We start from the raw sequence: 16,893 nt of genomic DNA, 5'->3' as shown, positions 1-16,893 counted from the left end.
GTTTGGAGTTGCTATGGGGGGGGGCGTTTCCTTTTTCACTGGAAGGAGTATGTGAGAGCTTCGCATAGACACCAGTGTGTGTCAGTTGTCTAAGAATGAGATTATCTCTGTGCTTCTGTACTTAGTGAGGGGTGGTTTTTCCTTTTAAAAAATAAATCAAGTCTTTGCGCAGTCTTGATTCTATTCATGTTTACCTGAGGTGTCTAGGAAGCTGCCTTACGATGAGTTCCTCTAGCTCAGAGTTGTCTACAGTGGTACCTCTACTTACGAATTTAATGCATTCCAAATGCACATTTGTAAGTAGAAAAAATTGTAAGTCGAATCCCATAGGAACGCATTGGGAGAAAAAATTCATATGTAGAAAAAATCCTAACTAAACCGCATCCAAGATGGCGGACAGAGCTCCATTCGTAAGTAGAGTTATTTGTAAGTAGAGGTACCACTGTACTTTGGCTGTCTTCAACTTTTCCTGACCTGAGACCTACTTATAACTCAAACATTCATTCATTATTTGTTTTGTTATTTGTTTTATTTGCAGGCCTTTATGTTTGATGTGTTATCACATTTTTAATATTCTGTTGAGAGCCGCCCAGAGTGGCTGAGGAAACCCAGCCAGGTGGGCGGGATATAAATAATTATTATTATCCACACAGTACACAAAAATTTAAAACAGTTACATAAATGCAATTCATGACAGTAAGCAGTGCTGTAAGGGACACGGGTGGCGCTGTGGTCTAAACCACAGAGCCTAGGCCCTAGGGCTTGCCGATCGGAAGGTCAGCAGTTCGAATCCCCGCGATGGGGTGAGCGTCCGTTGTTCGGTCCCAGCTCCTGCCCACCTAGCAGTTCAAAAGCACATCAAGTGCAAGTAGATAAATAGGCACCACTCCGGCAGGAAGGTAAATGGTGTTTCTGTGCACTGCTCTGTTTCCCCAGAAGCGGCTTAGTCATGCTGGCCACATGACCCAGAAGCTGTCTGCGGGCAAACGCTGGCTCCCTCGGCCTATAGAGCGAGATGAGCGTGCAACCCCCGAGTCGTCCACAACTGGACCTAACGGTCAGGGGTACCTTTACCTTTAAGCAGTGCTGTAACACACACTAGTTTTATTTATTGAATTTGTCTCCCACCCTTTCCTACCCCAGGGTGACAGATACAGACTTTAAAAACAAAACCAACTCAAAAATTCTAAAATGGTTAAAAAAAATTAAGTTGCAGTTAAAAACATGCAAAAGCAGTTATAGATCAAAAGCAGTCGAAAAGCAATTAACTTGAAGGACATTCTTCCATCCAGCAATCACTGGGTTAACGGGAGCAGTATTCTTCAACCACCAAATGCCTGGATAAACTGCAGTGTCAAATTAAATATTGTTACAAAAGTTGGGTGCCTAGCCCTGTCTCTGCCAAGTAGTGGCAGGCACCCAACCAGGGTCCGTGTTCCTTTGGAGAATTGAGACATGGTGGTAGAGACTGTCGTAACTTTAAAAAATATGGTTTATTCACCTCTTTACACCTTCAGTCTGCATGGAGGGTGTGCAGATCTCACAGCACGGTCATTTCAAGAGTGGGTTGTAGCCCACAGCAATGCAGCCCTGGAGTCCAAGGTATCTCTCCCACTCAGCTCTGTAGCCAGCCTGCCCTCCCATGGATCCCAGCCCTTCCTCCTCCTTCCCGGAACCCCTTGCTACCAGACTTCCTTTCCCTGTAGAGATGTAGAATTTCTGGAAATTTTGAAGCTCAGAGAAAACCCCGGGTTTTCCCCGGGTTTTTTTTGGGGGGGGGGACTGAAATTTTCGGAAAAATTGAAAAAAATGCTACATTACCACTTCTTTTTTCTTTTCCAGATTGAAAGTCATTGTTACTTTAGAAACATAAAATATAACAATGGACAATTTTAACGGGCATAAATTATCACAACTAGCATATTAAAAATATAGTGTATCCAAACAATTATTACAAACTTTTAAAATAATATTTATTTGCATTTGTAACAAATGGAGCAACAGTGTCCTGAACAGTTTACTAGTTTATGTGGAACAAAAAAACTCCACAAAACAATTTTTAAAAATCCAGAAGTATCAATTATTCATATTTCCTCTCCACAGTATTTAAAAAAACATTCTCATAAAAAGAACTGAAGAAGGAAGTGGGACTAAGTTTCAATGAATGGGCATGAAATTTAATCAGAATCATTTTCTGAGCTGTAATGATCAGTATCAGTTTCAGTCTCTGCTGCTGCATCTACTCTGTTGTGTCTGTCATTATCACAGTTATGGACTTCTAAAAACTGAAGGTTTGCTCGGATTGAAAAAAGCTTCTCTACCCTTTCACAGAACACACATGCAAAAACAAAACTGAAACCTACGGTATTTCTTTTTTGGTGACAACAGCACCTCCTAAAGGAAGAAATGTATCTTGTTCTTGCATTGGAGAGTTCAGTTTGTAACCTAGGACTTGCTTGTCCTCACATAAATTAGAATAATCTGATACCATGCATTTTTTAAAAAAATGATTTATAAAATATTTGAATTTATCTTAAAATATTTTATTCATCATGTTAAAATAAAACATTCCATAATCTATTTTTTATTTTTTCAATTTTTCAGAAAAAAGCAAAAAAGGTTTCAGGAAAAAAACAGGTTTTCCCCAAATTTTTCCGGTTTTTTTTCCGGGCCTTCACATCTCTATTTCCCTGTCATCTCAAATACGCAGTTACCCTGGCAACCTTCCAAACCCCAGTTTCATGGGCAGCAACACTTGCTTCTTTAAGAGCATTGTGTCATCTTTGCTCCTTGGCATTGTGTTAAAACACACCTGAATGCTCCAGACCAGCAAACTGCTAAAACCTCAGCTTTTATAGAAGTTGGCACACTTGCTGATGATTAATTAAGCAAGGGCATTTGATTAGCAGCCCCTGTCTGCTACTTAGCATCTTAATTCCTATGGAAGCAGTAAGGGTGTACTTAGTTTTTCACACATGATTTCTCCATCTTGGCTTTATTTCTGTTAAGTGAATCATGATATGGTACACCATGTAATATGTCATGTGTTGTTGTTCATCTGAGGTTGTATTTACCCAATATAAAGACCTAAGGAACAAATGATTGCTACTGTGTCCTGATATTCAAAGAGGGTGCACTTTCTTTTTCCCATTACTGTATTGATTTCTAGGGTTTAGCTCCCCCCCCCATCTATAGCACCACCACCCTGTCAATGATCTATACCAGCATAGGCAGCCTTGGCTCTCCAGATGTTTCGGAACTACAACTCCCATGATCCCTGACCACGGGCCCTGTTAGGTAGGGATCATGGGAGTTGTAGTTCCAAAACATCTGGAGAGCCAAGGTTGCCTATGCCTGATCTATAATGTCTGGTAGTAGCGGTTCAGGATTTCAGACATGGCTGTCTTCTAGCACTCCATGGGAATGTAAAGAATTTAACTGGGGCCCTTTTGCATGCAAAGTCTGTGCTCTATCACTGAGCCCCACTGCCCTCCCCTTGAAACTGATAAATTAGAATCTGGCAAGCAAAATATAACCAAATGTGCCAGTTTTAATGTAAGTTCAACATTGATTGTGCTTTTTAATTCCTTCACATTAAGAAATAGAGCCTTAATATAGATGAATAGGGTAGGGAGATGGCACCTAGCTCAGTCACAACAATTTTTTAAAAGTTCATTTAGTATGTCATGCAATCTGTGCATGAAAACATCTTCCTACCATCTTAGCTATGAGTCTTAGATAAGTAGGAAGTAAAGTCTTATCTATGCAACAGGTTGGCTACTTGTGTGTTCATTTGAGTGCCAAAGGGTGAGCATGAAGAACAAATGCACAATAGAAGTGAATTTAAATATATTACCATATTTTCATTTACAAAGCTAGCTTTCTGATTAGCTTTGTCAAGATTAGCATGTTTTGTGTGCCACTTTCAACCTTTGAGCCAACAAGTCAGCATTATTTGCAGTTTTCTGCATCTTCACGGTGGCTGTAAATGCAATGACTTGAATTATAGGTTCCCTGCTAAGACAGTTTGCAGAATTACTCCCCTTACACTCCCTTAAAAATCTATTCCTGGGGGGTGGGGAATGTTGAATGATATTGTGTGTGTGTGTGTGTGTGTGTGTGTGTGCGTGCGTGCAAGTTGCTGTTTGAGGGAGAAGTTCAAAGAATTATAGAGTTGGAAGAGACACCGAGAGTCATCTAGTCCAACCTCCATCTCAACCATAACATCTATGACAGATGGCTATCCACCCTCTGCTTTAAACATCTGATGAAGGAGATTCCACCACCTTCTGAGGGCGCCTGTTCCACTGTTGAACAGCTCTTATCGCCAGAAAGTTCTTCCTGATGTTGAGTTGAAATCTTATTTCTTGTAACTTGAAGCCAATTCCGTCACTTACATGAACAGAGGAGCAATTTAGGATTCATGCCATTATGTGATACTTAGTAAAAGGGTAAAAAAGGTAAAGGAACCCTAGGCGGTCAAGTCCAGTCAAAGGCGATTATGGGGTTGCGGCACTCATCTCGCTTTCAGGCCAAGGAAGCTGGTGTTTGTCCACAGATAGCTTTCCAGGTTATGTGGCTGGCATGATTAAACTGCTTCTGGTGCAATGGAACACGGTGATGTAAGCCAGAGTGCATAGAAATGCCATTTATCTTCCCACCACAGCAGTACCTATTTATCTACTTGCACTGGCGTGCTTTCAAACTGCTAGGTTGGCAGGAGCTTTAGTAACATTGGCTCCATGCAAGTTTTTGTAAAGTGAGTCAATTTGCCTCTCGTATTCCTAAGGTTGCATTGGCATTTTTCTGAGAATGCTCTTAATACCAGATTGTGTCACCGGTGACAAGACAGTTCCCTGTTTTTTGAAAACAGTTGAGAAATCTGTAGATAGCATTAAGCAGATTAGTTGTTTTCAAATGGCAGAATGAAACTCTCCTTGATCCCACACAAGTTAATGAACATGACATTCACCACATTCATTGGTGGTTAGACTTGCTTTTCTCAGACTTGCAATACTGTAATGGCATTGTGCAAGGGTTCTGTTCCAGGGGGTAGTGTATAAAAGCAAAATTGCATAGTTATAATGACGTCCTGGAACTGTCCACATGTCTTGCCTTTCTGATCCAGTGTAAGAGCTCTCAAAGCCCTCCAGAGCCTGTGCAAGACCTTCACAGAACCCAGTGAAGGAAAGAGGAAAGAGCCTTCCTTTCTGGGCTCTGCTTTGGAGGCTCTCACAAGATCTCAGATGGCCCCTTCCAACAGTTTTTTTCTGCTCACATGCCTTTTATTTTGGGGGGCCAAGCACATAAAGCTGTGATTGCATAAGCAAAATCCATGTAAGTTGTATCCCTACTGTATTTTGTTAACAAAGTTTTCAAACACTTTGTGTTTTAAACATTTTATTTTTGTTTTTAAATATTTGATTATGTACTGTACCTGTACATGCAATAGTGAAATGAGTAGAATTTGTTTTATTACACTGTAACTTTCATTTCCTTACTTTTATAATGCTTTTTCACTCTTAAAGAACTGAAGAAGCCTCCAATCTTTTATCTGCCTACCCCTTCCCTGGGTTCTGTTTCTTTGGGTGGTGCTGGAGTGTGGAGGGATGCCTGAAAGAGCAATGCGGTGGCTATTAATATGGGGAGGTAGGGAAAAGCACAAATTGCTTTGTCAGTTATGGTGTTTGCAGTATTACTGAGCCAAAATAACAGTAATAGCCAACTCCCTTGACATTGTGTTCTTTACTTGCCAAGCATAGTTTACTTTGTGCAACAGCCTGTTGCTTTTGAAAATGATATATACAGAAGATGTCCCTTTAGCTTTGTAATTTACATAATTGCCAAAATGTGCTTTTTTGTCTATGTTGAACTGTGTAACAGAAAACCTGTTGTGTTTTTTCTACTTTTAAGTCGCCTGACTGGTGAAGAGGGAAAAGAATTTGCATCTGAAGTTGGGAAACTCTTCCCTCAGCTCTACAAGATATTTAAGGTGTGTATTTAAAATTGTATGGGTTTTAGTAAATCCTCTTTTTAATAAGTATCCCATTCCATGTGTAAAGGCTTCTCTGTGCACTTGCCTTTCCCTTTCTGCTATTAACATTCTCCCCCCACCCCAACCTGGTAGTTGCTACCTCCCCAGTGGTAATGACTACTTCTTTTCCTTACCATACTTGGTTTGTCATAGACATTTCCTTTTACACTTTGTGTGCAGTAAACTTGGTAGGACTAGCAGTTGACAGAAGTAGCATGTGGGCAGCCCTGGCAAAACCTCCAGAGCAGCAGCAGGTGGTGGTGAGGTTTGTAGGCTGACAGTCCTACACAACCTTTGTCCATGGCTGAAACTAAATGTCAAAGTTGAATTCAGCTGGTCTTGTTTTTCTTTTATTTAAGCAAAGCTAAGAGATCCATCCTGGTAAACGGTTGGCGATTTTGTTCACAGGCCCTTGTCAGAAGTAGACCTCTATCACTTAGTGGGAGTTGCCTCAGCAGCTCACCAGCCATGTTAGAAACTGCTTCTGAAACTATATACCGTGTTTCTCACATTTTAAGACACCGTCTTATTACTTTTTTTTCTCAAAAAAACACTGGGTGGCTTATTTTCAGGGAATGTCATATTTTTATTACGTCAGGAGCAGTGCCCCTCTTGCTCCCTGGCTCCCTGCGGGGCAGGACTCTTGACTGAAAGAAAAGGACGGGCAACAGCCACCACCAAGCTCCGTGAGAGGGAGTCTGAGGGAAGGGAGGTGTGTGCGTCCCTGGCCCAGCCCTCTCTCCCCGGCCCTGGGATGTTCGCGAGGGAGGGAGGGAGCTCCTCCGAAGGGCTGCTCTCTCTCTCTCTCCTCCCAGGTGGGGACTCACTTAATAGCAATCTGCTACACTGGAGCTTCTTAAATTTAAACCAGTACAGTATAATGGAATCTATCTGTGTGATGCAGTCGTAGCAGTAGCCTATACGTAAAGCAAATAAGGATCTCTACCAGCCAGCCCAAGACTTAAGAGCGAAAGTTCCAACAATGTAGCACTTTGTGGCACTGATAGCAAAGAGGCTACCGGCTGAGAACAGGCTACTTGGTTTACTGTAGAAAACAAAGAAAGCAGCTGAGCAGCAATTAAGATGGTAAATGGTAGCAATTAAGTAGCAATTGAGCCAGCAGGAAAGCGGGGTGAGATAATCTGCTGGTCCTAACTGCTCTTACCCACAAAATGTTAACTTTTAGCAGCTCCTAAACAGCGAGAAGCCACAGGCAGCGATCCCGGTACCAGTAAAAATCCTTAAAGGGGCAGCTCTACAGACAAGCAATAGAAAGAAAAAGAATCCTCACTTTTTAAAAGGCTTTTAAAAGGGGGGAAGGTGGGGGGAAGCGAGAGGTGGGCTGTGTGTGTGAGAGAGAGAGAGAGAGAGAGAGACGCAGGGGAGAGAGAGAGAGAGAGAGACGCGCACACAGAGTCTCTCCCTAAAGGGGAAGGCAGCGTCTTCAATCACCCCTCTTTTCTTCCTCCTGTTTCATCTCCTCCCCACCGCAAATGCCACTTTTCTCCTCTTCACCAAGTAGAGCTCACACAGCCTAGCTAAAAAAAAAAAAATTCGAACGGGAGGGGAAATCACGAGGCTGCAGCAACCAGCAGCTATGGCTCTTCAGTGCATTTTTACAAGCTTTTAAAAGAAATACGTGTCTTTGGAGCGACAGCAAAATGGGGAGAGATTTTTAGGGGGGGGGGAGTTGGCTGGCGGGAGGGGGGAAGGGTCTATCACTATGTCTTATTTTTGGGTTATGGCTTATATCGCACAATTGCTTAGAAATCCTGCTATGTCTTATATTATGCCTACGTCTTAAAAAAGGAGAAACACTGTATCCATGTGTGTTTGAGAGAGAAGGAAAGAGGCAAGGAGCAGCTTTTTACATGGTATTATGGAATGCTTAGATTTGGAGATCCTGTATGTTAAGATCAGCTTTGGGATCTGCTGTTCATATGGATCAGGTTAGGTTGGTGGCACAAGAGATAGGGCCCTTCATGCTAGGAGGGAAACTGTTGGAGTCTAATGTGCCTAGACTCTGGTGCTCAGAATGGAGAAGCAGTTAGCCAATAAACTAGCTTTTGTATCTGAGGTGTAGCATATACTATATTTTTACAGCAACCAAAAAGAGTAGCTGTTTTGCTTTTTATTGACACAATTTTAAAATTCTGAACCATTGCAGTAAATTGTCAATAAGTCTTGTCGACATGAGTTAAAACTTTATTCCTTCTTTTTGTAGACATATATTCCTACTGAAAACTCAGAATTGAGCAGTGCAGCCTTGCAAGCCTTAGGATTCTGTGTGTTTAACTCAAAGACTGCTGCTTTGCTATGTGGTAAACAATTTTTTATTCTGTTTCAAAAATTAATAAATAATCCAAATCTGTTTTTTACAGATGGACTGCCAGCAGTATCATAAATATCAATAGAATAAAATATATGTGGTATTGTACTGTAATACTATTAATATCATGTTATTTAGCTCTCTGGCCTGGTGTTAAAATGTGATACTTCTAAATTGCTACAAGTTTCAGTGACTGTAACTCTGGCCCAGTTTTTAGCGACTTGAGTCTGGCAAGAAGACACAGCTTGCTTCTGGTTTCAGCATTCTTCAGTGCCCTGTTCTGGGTCTGCAGATATTAGAATCTGTTACCCTTTTATACCATTGTCACGTGTGTCTGTCCTATTTCAGAACACACAAGCAGCAGTTCCTTAGAATGAGTGAGGACTGCATTAGTTCCTTCCCTACTGAGTTTGTGATACTGGCCATAAGCAGATTCATGACCATTGTATCATTTTCAAGCTCCCCTCATGTTTTACCACACTGAAAAATGCCATTTACCCTTTTCTTTTTCTACAGAATCAGAAATACAGGAGTTGCTGTCAATAGTGAACAGTGTTGCTATAAAGGCTGTGGACAAAAACACTCGCACTAGAGCACTTTGGGTGATCTCTAAGCAGTCCTTTCCTTCTGATATTGTTGGAAAGCTGGTGAGTGTTCTCTGTCCCATCTCCTACAAATAACATTTTGTTAAACTAACATGTTCAGTCACCCACATCTCATTTGTGTTTCAGGTACCCAGTATTATTGGTATGTTAGAAACAGTGCTGAATAAAGGAGACTTGCATTCCATGGTGGTTGAATATGAAGCATTAAATGTTATTATACGGTATGTATCATGTTAAATTGTTGAGGAAGTGTGTTAGAAGTGAGGAAGAAAAAACACTTAAGAAACACCTTGATCTGGTTGTAGATGAAAAATCAGGGTACATGCTTAGAAAATGGCTTGCACTCTGGTGGTTATTTCTCAAGTCACCAGGGCTATTATATTAAGTCATTGTAGATGCTGAATACCATTTGCTGTTGTTGCAATGTTTGTATTTCTCTATTGTATGGTTTGCTCTCTGCTGCATCTGCTTCCCAACTTTCTAGGAAACCCTAGAATTAGTTCAGTTGGTTAGAGCGTACCGCTGCTAATGCCAAGTTTGCAGGTTCAATCTCCATACAGGCCACCTGCATATTCCTGCATGTGAAATGAGGGTGCACCTTAGAGTACACCAATGACAGTGCACTACAGGGAAGATTTGTAGTGATGGCCAGACTGTCTTTTCTTCCTGTTACTGATCTTCTCCTTGAGAAGCCTTTTGAAACACACTCCAGTTACCCAGAACACATTGTGATAGACACTGGTGAAGAAGATCAATCAATGTTAACTACACAATATTTCTGACAAACCTTGGTCATATCCTTAATACTGACAAATATATCTGAACTTAGGCTCATAGAACAGGCTCCATCCCACATGGAGGAACAGGCTGTAAAGTGGGCGAAGCTGATTATCCCTTTGGTTGTCCACTCTGCTCATAAAGTGCAGTTAAGAGGTGCTACTGCATTGGAGATGGGAGTGCCACTGTTACTTCAGAAGCAGCAGGAGGTGGCAGCAGTCACTGAAGAACTTATGACTACGGTAAGGAAGGCAAACATGTTAAGGATGGGGTTTGGTGTGGTTTTTTTAAAGAATTCCACATATATGCTTAAGGGCCCTGTCTACTTTCATGATCACTTCATATGACTCCCTACTCCTAGTTTTCCATATATACTTGCAATTATATTTTATGATGTCATAATTGCATATGAAATATTACTATCTCCAGCAGGGCATGAAGATTATAGCCCTTTCCCTCATCATTCCCACGCCCTCCAGCAAGTATTCAGTGTCATTGCGCCTCTGAAAATTTGCTGTTTTGGTTAATAGCTGTCAGTAGTCATACCTTCCACTTTATTTTCAATCCCTTTTCTATTTCCCTGTTTAGGGAGGCTTTTAATGTTTAATTGTTTTATTTCATTTTTCTGTTGTAAGCTGCCCAGAGTGGCTGGGGAAACCCAGCCAGATGGGTGGGGTATAAATAATAAATTATTATTATTATTATTAATCCCTAGCACAGAATTTGCTCTTTCACCGCTGCTGCATACACAGTTGACATTTTTATAGCCACCACAACCCCCAAATCTCTTCCATAGTTAGTCACTGCCACATCAAGTGGGACCGGTGTGTGTGTGTGTGAGAGAGAGAGAGAGAGAGAGAGAGAGAGAGAGGAAAAAAGATGGTGGGGGGAATCGTACAAACTAATTTAGTATTGGGTTATTTTTATAAATGTTGTTGTTTGTCCTCTTGCAGAAAATAATCCCAGAACTCCAAAAACTATTTGCATCAAAAAATGAAACATATGTTTTGAAACTTTGGCCTCTGTTTATTAAGCTGCTTGGTAAAGTAAGTTGGACATTGATTTCTCTTATTTCAGCTACTGTAGCCACTGATGATATGGATACATTAACTGCATAAAACAATATTTTACTCTTCCAGGCACTTCATCGTAGCGGAAGCTTTATCAATTCATTGCTGCAGTTAGAAGAACTAGGATTTCGTAGTGGGTCACCGGTGGTAAAGAAAATAGCTTTCATTGCATGGAAGAGTCTGATTGATAACTTTGCTCTAAATCCAGGTAGACTAAAATACTAAGCAATTTTCACTTATTTTATTAGCATGCTAAAGTAGAAAAAAGAAAATAATTGTGCACCCTCATGCACTCTACTTCCTGTTTGGAAGCAAGTTCTGTTGATTGCAGTTGAATTAATTCTAATGGGGTGCTTGAGATCTGTTTCAACTTAGTAGCAACTTGTGTGTGCGAGTGAAAACAGTGGGGGAGTTGTTTAATGCTGCACTCGGGGCACCCATCATGTCAATAGTTAGTCTCTATGTATGTGATAGTGATTTCTGGCGCTTTTGCATATGCTGTACATATTTTGCTGCATCAATAACAAACATAGCCAGCAGTGTGCTACAAACACGTAGACTTTTGCTTTTTTGGGTGAAAAGGGACCAAAGGTTACCTTCACATATAATAATAATAATAATAATTTATTATTTATACCCCGCCCATCTCGCTGGGTCTCCCTCGCCACTCTGGGCGGCTTCCAACACACATTAAGATACATTAAAATATCACAGATTAAAAACTTCCCTAAACAGGTCTGCCTTTAGGTATTTTCTAAATGTCAGGTACAGTAGTTGTTAATCTCTCTGACCTCTGATGGGAGGGTGTTCCACAGGGCGGGTGCCACTACCGAGAAGGCCCTCTGCCTGGTTCCCTGTAGCTTTGCTTCTTGCAGTGAGGGAACCGCCAGAAGGCCTTCGTCACTGGATCTCAGTGTCCGGACTGAACGATGGGGGTGGAGACGCTCCTTCAGGTATACAGGATTGAGGCCGTTTAGGGCTTTAAAGGTCAGCACCAACACTTTGAATTGTGCTCGGAAACGTACTGGGAGCCAATGTAAATCTCACAGGACCGGTGCTATGTGGTCCCAGTGGCCGCTCCCAGTCACCAGCCTGGCTGCCGCATTCTGGATTAATTGCAGTTTCCGGGTCACCTTCAGAGGTAGCCCCACGTAGAGCGCATTGCAGTAGTCCAAGTGGGAGATAACCAGAGCGTGCACTACTCTGGTGACACAGTCTGCGGGCAGGTAGGGTCTCAGCCTGCCTACCAGATGGAGCTGGTAGACAGCCGCCCTGGACACAGAATTAACCTGCGCCTCCATGGACAGCTGTGAGTCCAAAATGACTCCCAGGCTGCGCACCTGGTCCCTCAGGGGCATACTTATCCCATTCAGGACCAGGGAGTCCTCCCCACCCGCCCGCCCCCTGTCCCCCAGAAACAGTACTTCAGTCTTGTCAGGATTCAACCTCAATCTGTTAGCCGCCACCCATCCTCTAACCACCTGCAGGCATTCACACAGGACATTCACTGCCCTCACTGGTACTAATTTAAAAGAGAGGTAAATAAAAGCAGGAGTTCCAAATCATGGAATTGTAGAGTTGGAAGGCACCATGAGGGTCATCTAGTCCAACCCCCTGTAATGCAGGAATCTTTTGCCCAAGGTGGGGCTCAAACCTATGACTCCAAAATTAAGAGTCTAATGCTCTACCAGCTCAGCTGAGTTAAGTTGCTACACAAATACATGTGAAATTCTTAGGACTGTTTGGGATGGAAACAGTGGCCACATAGCCACTTCCTTAGGTACAAGAGCTGCCCAGCTCTTTACAGCTGTTTGTTTCTGCATGATTTGAGCCTTGTGCCAGACCCACACAAATGCTACCCATATATTGGGGAAAGATCTGAAAGGGAGATTCATGCTATCTTTCCCATGAGTTGGAGCCCTGTGTTATAGAATTATTATACAGTGGAACCTCGAGTTACGTTCAGTCCTCCTTACGAATGCTTTGAGTTATGAGCTCCACTAACCCGGAAGTTGATGCCCCTAGTTGCGAACTTTGCCCTGGGATACGAGTGGAAGTCGTGCGCTGGCAGTGCAGTAGCAGCGGGAGGCGCTATTAGCGAAAGCGCGCCTCGTGTTAAGAATGGTTTCGGGTTACAAACGGACCTCTGGAACTAATTAAGTTCGTAACATGAGGTACCACTGTATAGTTAAAAAGTGTGCTGGCAAATATCTGCTCATGCATTTTTGATGAAGGGATCCAGAAATGACTATAAGTAAAAATAAAATAAAAACCCATCAAATACTTCTGAGGATTTTGGATACTTTGGAAAAGGTGAGTAGGTTTATACCTCTGTATTGCCTCTCTAATATTCACAAATAAGTAAATGAGTAATAATCAGGTTGTTGTGGTTTTGAAAAAAGTTCACCTGAAGTTGGAAGCATATATTACTTGGCCACAATTCCTCTCTTGAGTGTGAAAACTGATTTTGACTTTAAATCACATGTAACAAAACCAAGTTTCATTTTCTTTCCCCAAGATATCTTGTGCAGTGCAAAAAGGCTGAAATTGCTAATGCAACCACTGAGCTCCATTCACGTGAGAACAGAAGCTCTGGCACTGACAAAGCTAGAGGTCTGGTGGTATTTACTGATGAGGTTGGGACCTCATCTCCCAGCCCACTTTGAACAGGTAATCTCATCTTTTATATTAATGCTAATATTAACCCCAGTTAAAGCAGCTTTCCCAAAAAGTTCTCTTAGCTTTGTTTTCTCTTATTTGACTTGTCCATTAACTTCATTGGGTTTAGTCTGATTAGGACTAGTATTGAATACCACCCTTACCTGCATAATGGAGAATTTATAGTTATGATATGTTAAGTAGTTGTTAAAAGGGACCCAGGTGGTGCTGTGGTTAAACCACTGAGCCTAGAGCTTGCTGATCAGAAGGTCGGCGGTTCGAATCCCTGTGATGGGGTGAGCTCCCGTTGCTTGGTCCCAGCTCCTGCCAACCTAGCAGTTCGAAAGCATGTCAAAATGCAAGTAGATAAATAGGAACCGCTACAGCGGGAAGGTAAACGGTGTTCCCATGTGCTACTCTGGTTTTCCAGAAGCGGCTTTGTCATGCTGGCCACATGACTTGGAAGCTATACGCCGGCTCCCTTGGCAAATAATGCGAGATGAGCGCGCAACCCCAGAGTCGGTCACGACTGGACCTAATGGTCAGGGGTCCCTTTACCTTTATCTTTAAGTAGTTGTTAGGAATAGGTAAGACCTAAGAGACCAAAGTTCAACTTTTGATTCAGTCATGAAGTTCACAGGATGGCCAGTTACTGTGTCTCAGCCTAACCTCCTTCACAGGGTTGTTGTGAGACTAAAACAGAAAGAAGTATGGCCATGTAAACCTTGAGCTACTTGGAGAAAAGGTGGGTTATGTGATTAAAGCTGATCTGCAGAACCCATTAAACCAGAGTACTTGGATTTATGCTGATTTTAGTTCAATTGAGCTGGCTGAACTAGTTTGTGGGTAGCATTTAATAGTAGTGCCCAAATGCATCACTGTTGCCTCTTACTGTCGAAACTGTGGAGCCTTAAGCACACTTACTATGCTCATGGAACTGCTGAGGTACACTTGAAGTTTATTAAAACCTTTTTTTCATTCATGTACAGAGGCTGGCAATACTGGATTTTACGTACATTAACCTAATGCTAGATAACAGACTTCCATGTAGGAATCTACTAAAGTCTTTGTTTGTTCAGGCAGTTAAGCCCCAACCTGTTAAGTTACTTCTGTTTGCGCCTCATGCTTTTTTTTTTCCTTTTAGGTTTGTGTGCCATTGATTCAGAGCACTTTAAGCTTAGATCCCATTCTACAACAAGGAAATTCATCACGGTTAGCTATTAACCAGAGTTTACTATCACCAGGTTCTGCACACAAATCAGGTAGGAGGGAAATCTCTTTCTGACCAGGATTCAGATGCAACAAATCTGAAATCTAAAAATTCAAATACTGTATTTTATATCATGGGGTTACATGTGCATGGAGTTATCCTTAGCAGCACCTACCCTGTTGTAATGGATATTTCAGTTTGTACAGCCTAATGTGGAAAGGTTCTTCAGCATGTGTACTTAAGAATCTGTCTTTTTTGCTCATGTACATTTGTTGCATCTGAATCATATCTCCAGTGTATTAAACTATAAGATTCTGTGGCTACAGTCTTTTAAGAGCTCTTGCAATTATTTCTCTAAAACAAATGTTCAGACTACATGTAAAGCTTTGAGATTAGCAGCATAGTCTGAGTCTGTTTTTGAAATAGAAGCCGTAGTTAAGTCTTTTGATTCCCCCCCCAAAACCCTTTACCGTGTTTCCCCCTTTTTAAGACACCGTCTTAAAACTTTTTTCCCTCAAAAAAACACAAGGTGTCTTATTTTCAGGGGATGTCTTAATTTTTTATTAGGTTTTTATTTTATTTTATTTTATTATGGTACCTTCTGTTGCTCGTTGGTCTTATAAGGCAGGCAGGAAGGGTGGAATTTGCAGAGACTGTCTCTTGGAATACAGGAAGGGAGGAAAGTCTATCCGCTGCTGGGTGCTCCGCGGGGCGCTGCTGGGCGCTCCGAGTGCTTGGCGTTGCAGCAGCCGCCAGTTCTGGGCGCCGAGGCCATGCGGCCCACAACATTCCGGTGGGGCGGAAGGGGGCCAGCAGCGCTCCCGCCGCTGTCCGTTCAGTGCCGAAGTCGTGGCCTGAACCTGTGCATGCGGGAACCGGGCAGGTTCCGCGCCGGGGGAGCTTGGTGCTCGCCGTGAGCGGGCGTGTGAAGCGATGGCGCGAGGCTCCCCCAGCTCCAGCCTAGGCAGGGATTTTGCTAAGGCGAAGCCTTCAAGGAGCCAGGCTTGGGCGGCTGGCTGACTGGCTGGCGGGGGTTAGTTCGCACAGCGGCTGAGGAGGCAGGGCGGGAGTGGGGCGGAATCTGAAATGGCCCATTCGTGGGTGGCAAGGTGGATTGGGAGCTGGGCAAGACGTTGCCAGGCTGCTGCGGCACAACATGGCTTTGAGGGAGGGGCGTGAGGGCTTCTGCGGGGGTCAGCGGGGCCCTCGGCAGCTGCGCTTCTCACGCTTCCTCTGTGTGGGAGGTGGTGCTACAGAGCTCAAGGCGGAAGCCGGGAGAGCCTCTCTGAAGAACTGTTCTCCCGGCACTTGCTTAAACAGAAAGAGCCCAGGCGGACCAAACCAAAGGTCCCTCCAGTCCAGCGCCTTGTTTTTAAAAGCAATTAGAAAAAAAGCCGTCCGTTGCCCCGGCAGCGCGAAAGGGCCCGCAGGCCTCCCGTCGCCGCTCAGCCTTGGGCCATGCAGCCCACAACGCTCCAGAGGCGCGGGAGGGGCCAGCAGCGCTCCCGCCGCCACCCATCGCCCCGGCGGCGCGGAAGGGCCCGCAGGCCTCCCGTTGCCGCTCAGCCTTGGGCCATGCAGCCCACAACGCTCCAGAGGCGTGGAAGGGGCCAGCAGCGCTCCCGCCGCCGTCCGTTACCCTGGCAGCGCGGAAAGGGCCAGCAGCGCTCCTGACGCGGGGGGGGGGGGTTTCCCTGTCCGGGCGCTCGGCCCGAGTGGAAAAAAGTCCTGGGAAGAGCGGGGAGGCTCCCAGCGCGGCTCGCCTGGCAACGCGCTCAATTCATGCACCCGCTCCCACATGGTCTCAAGCCTCTCCGAGGTATGTCTTATTTTCGGGGTATGTCTTACGTTTCGCAAATGACTAGAAATCGTGCCATGGCTTACTTTATGACTACGTATTAAAAAAGGGGAAACACGGTATATATTATTTTTGTGTTTTTTCGTGTACTGTATATAAAAGTTTCTGTGGTTCAAGTAATGTACCATTGGTTTTATTTAGGTGCTTTCCCCATTGGAACCCCTGCAAATAAAAGGATGAACCTGAGTTCTAGTTCAGGAGTTACAGCCATTCCATCAATTCAGCTTCTAGGAATTGAAATGCTACTTCACTTTTTCATGGGACCAGAAGTTTTGTCATTTTCCAAAGAAAACAACATTGCACTTAGTTTAGGTAATGTTATACATTTTTTGGAAAGTTCAAGCAGATTATA

General features: G+C 43.3%; 1 protein-coding gene across 4 annotated transcripts in view; it reads left to right on the top strand.

Moving 5' to 3' along the window:
* RIF1 (replication timing regulatory factor 1) overlaps positions 1-16,893 on the top strand; it is a 38,187-nt gene that overhangs the window by 896 nt on the left and 20,398 nt on the right. For 3 of the 4 annotated variants that reach the window (XM_088661498.1, XM_035131558.3, XM_035131540.3), the window contains exons 2-11: positions 5,914-5,992; positions 8,259-8,355; positions 8,880-9,010; positions 9,095-9,189; positions 9,798-9,987; positions 10,699-10,791; positions 10,885-11,023; positions 13,334-13,485; positions 14,618-14,735; positions 16,683-16,853. In XM_088661498.1, coding sequence (XP_088517624.1) covers positions 5,914-5,992; positions 8,259-8,355; positions 8,880-9,010; positions 9,095-9,189; positions 9,798-9,987; positions 10,699-10,791; positions 10,885-11,023; positions 13,334-13,485; positions 14,618-14,735; positions 16,683-16,853 — 1,265 coding nt within the window. The remainder of the gene's footprint in view (positions 1-5,913; positions 5,993-8,258; positions 8,356-8,879; positions 9,011-9,094; positions 9,190-9,797; positions 9,988-10,698; positions 10,792-10,884; positions 11,024-13,333; positions 13,486-14,617; positions 14,736-16,682; positions 16,854-16,893) is intronic. The other variant, XM_035131567.3, reaches the window with a different exon arrangement.

The sequence above is a fragment of the Zootoca vivipara genome, chromosome 1 (assembly GCF_965207765.1).
Source record: "Zootoca vivipara chromosome 1, rZooViv2.hap1.1, whole genome shotgun sequence".
Lineage (NCBI taxonomy): Eukaryota > Metazoa > Chordata > Lepidosauria > Squamata > Lacertidae > Zootoca > Zootoca vivipara.
This window is presented reverse-complemented; position numbering and strand designations above follow the sequence as displayed.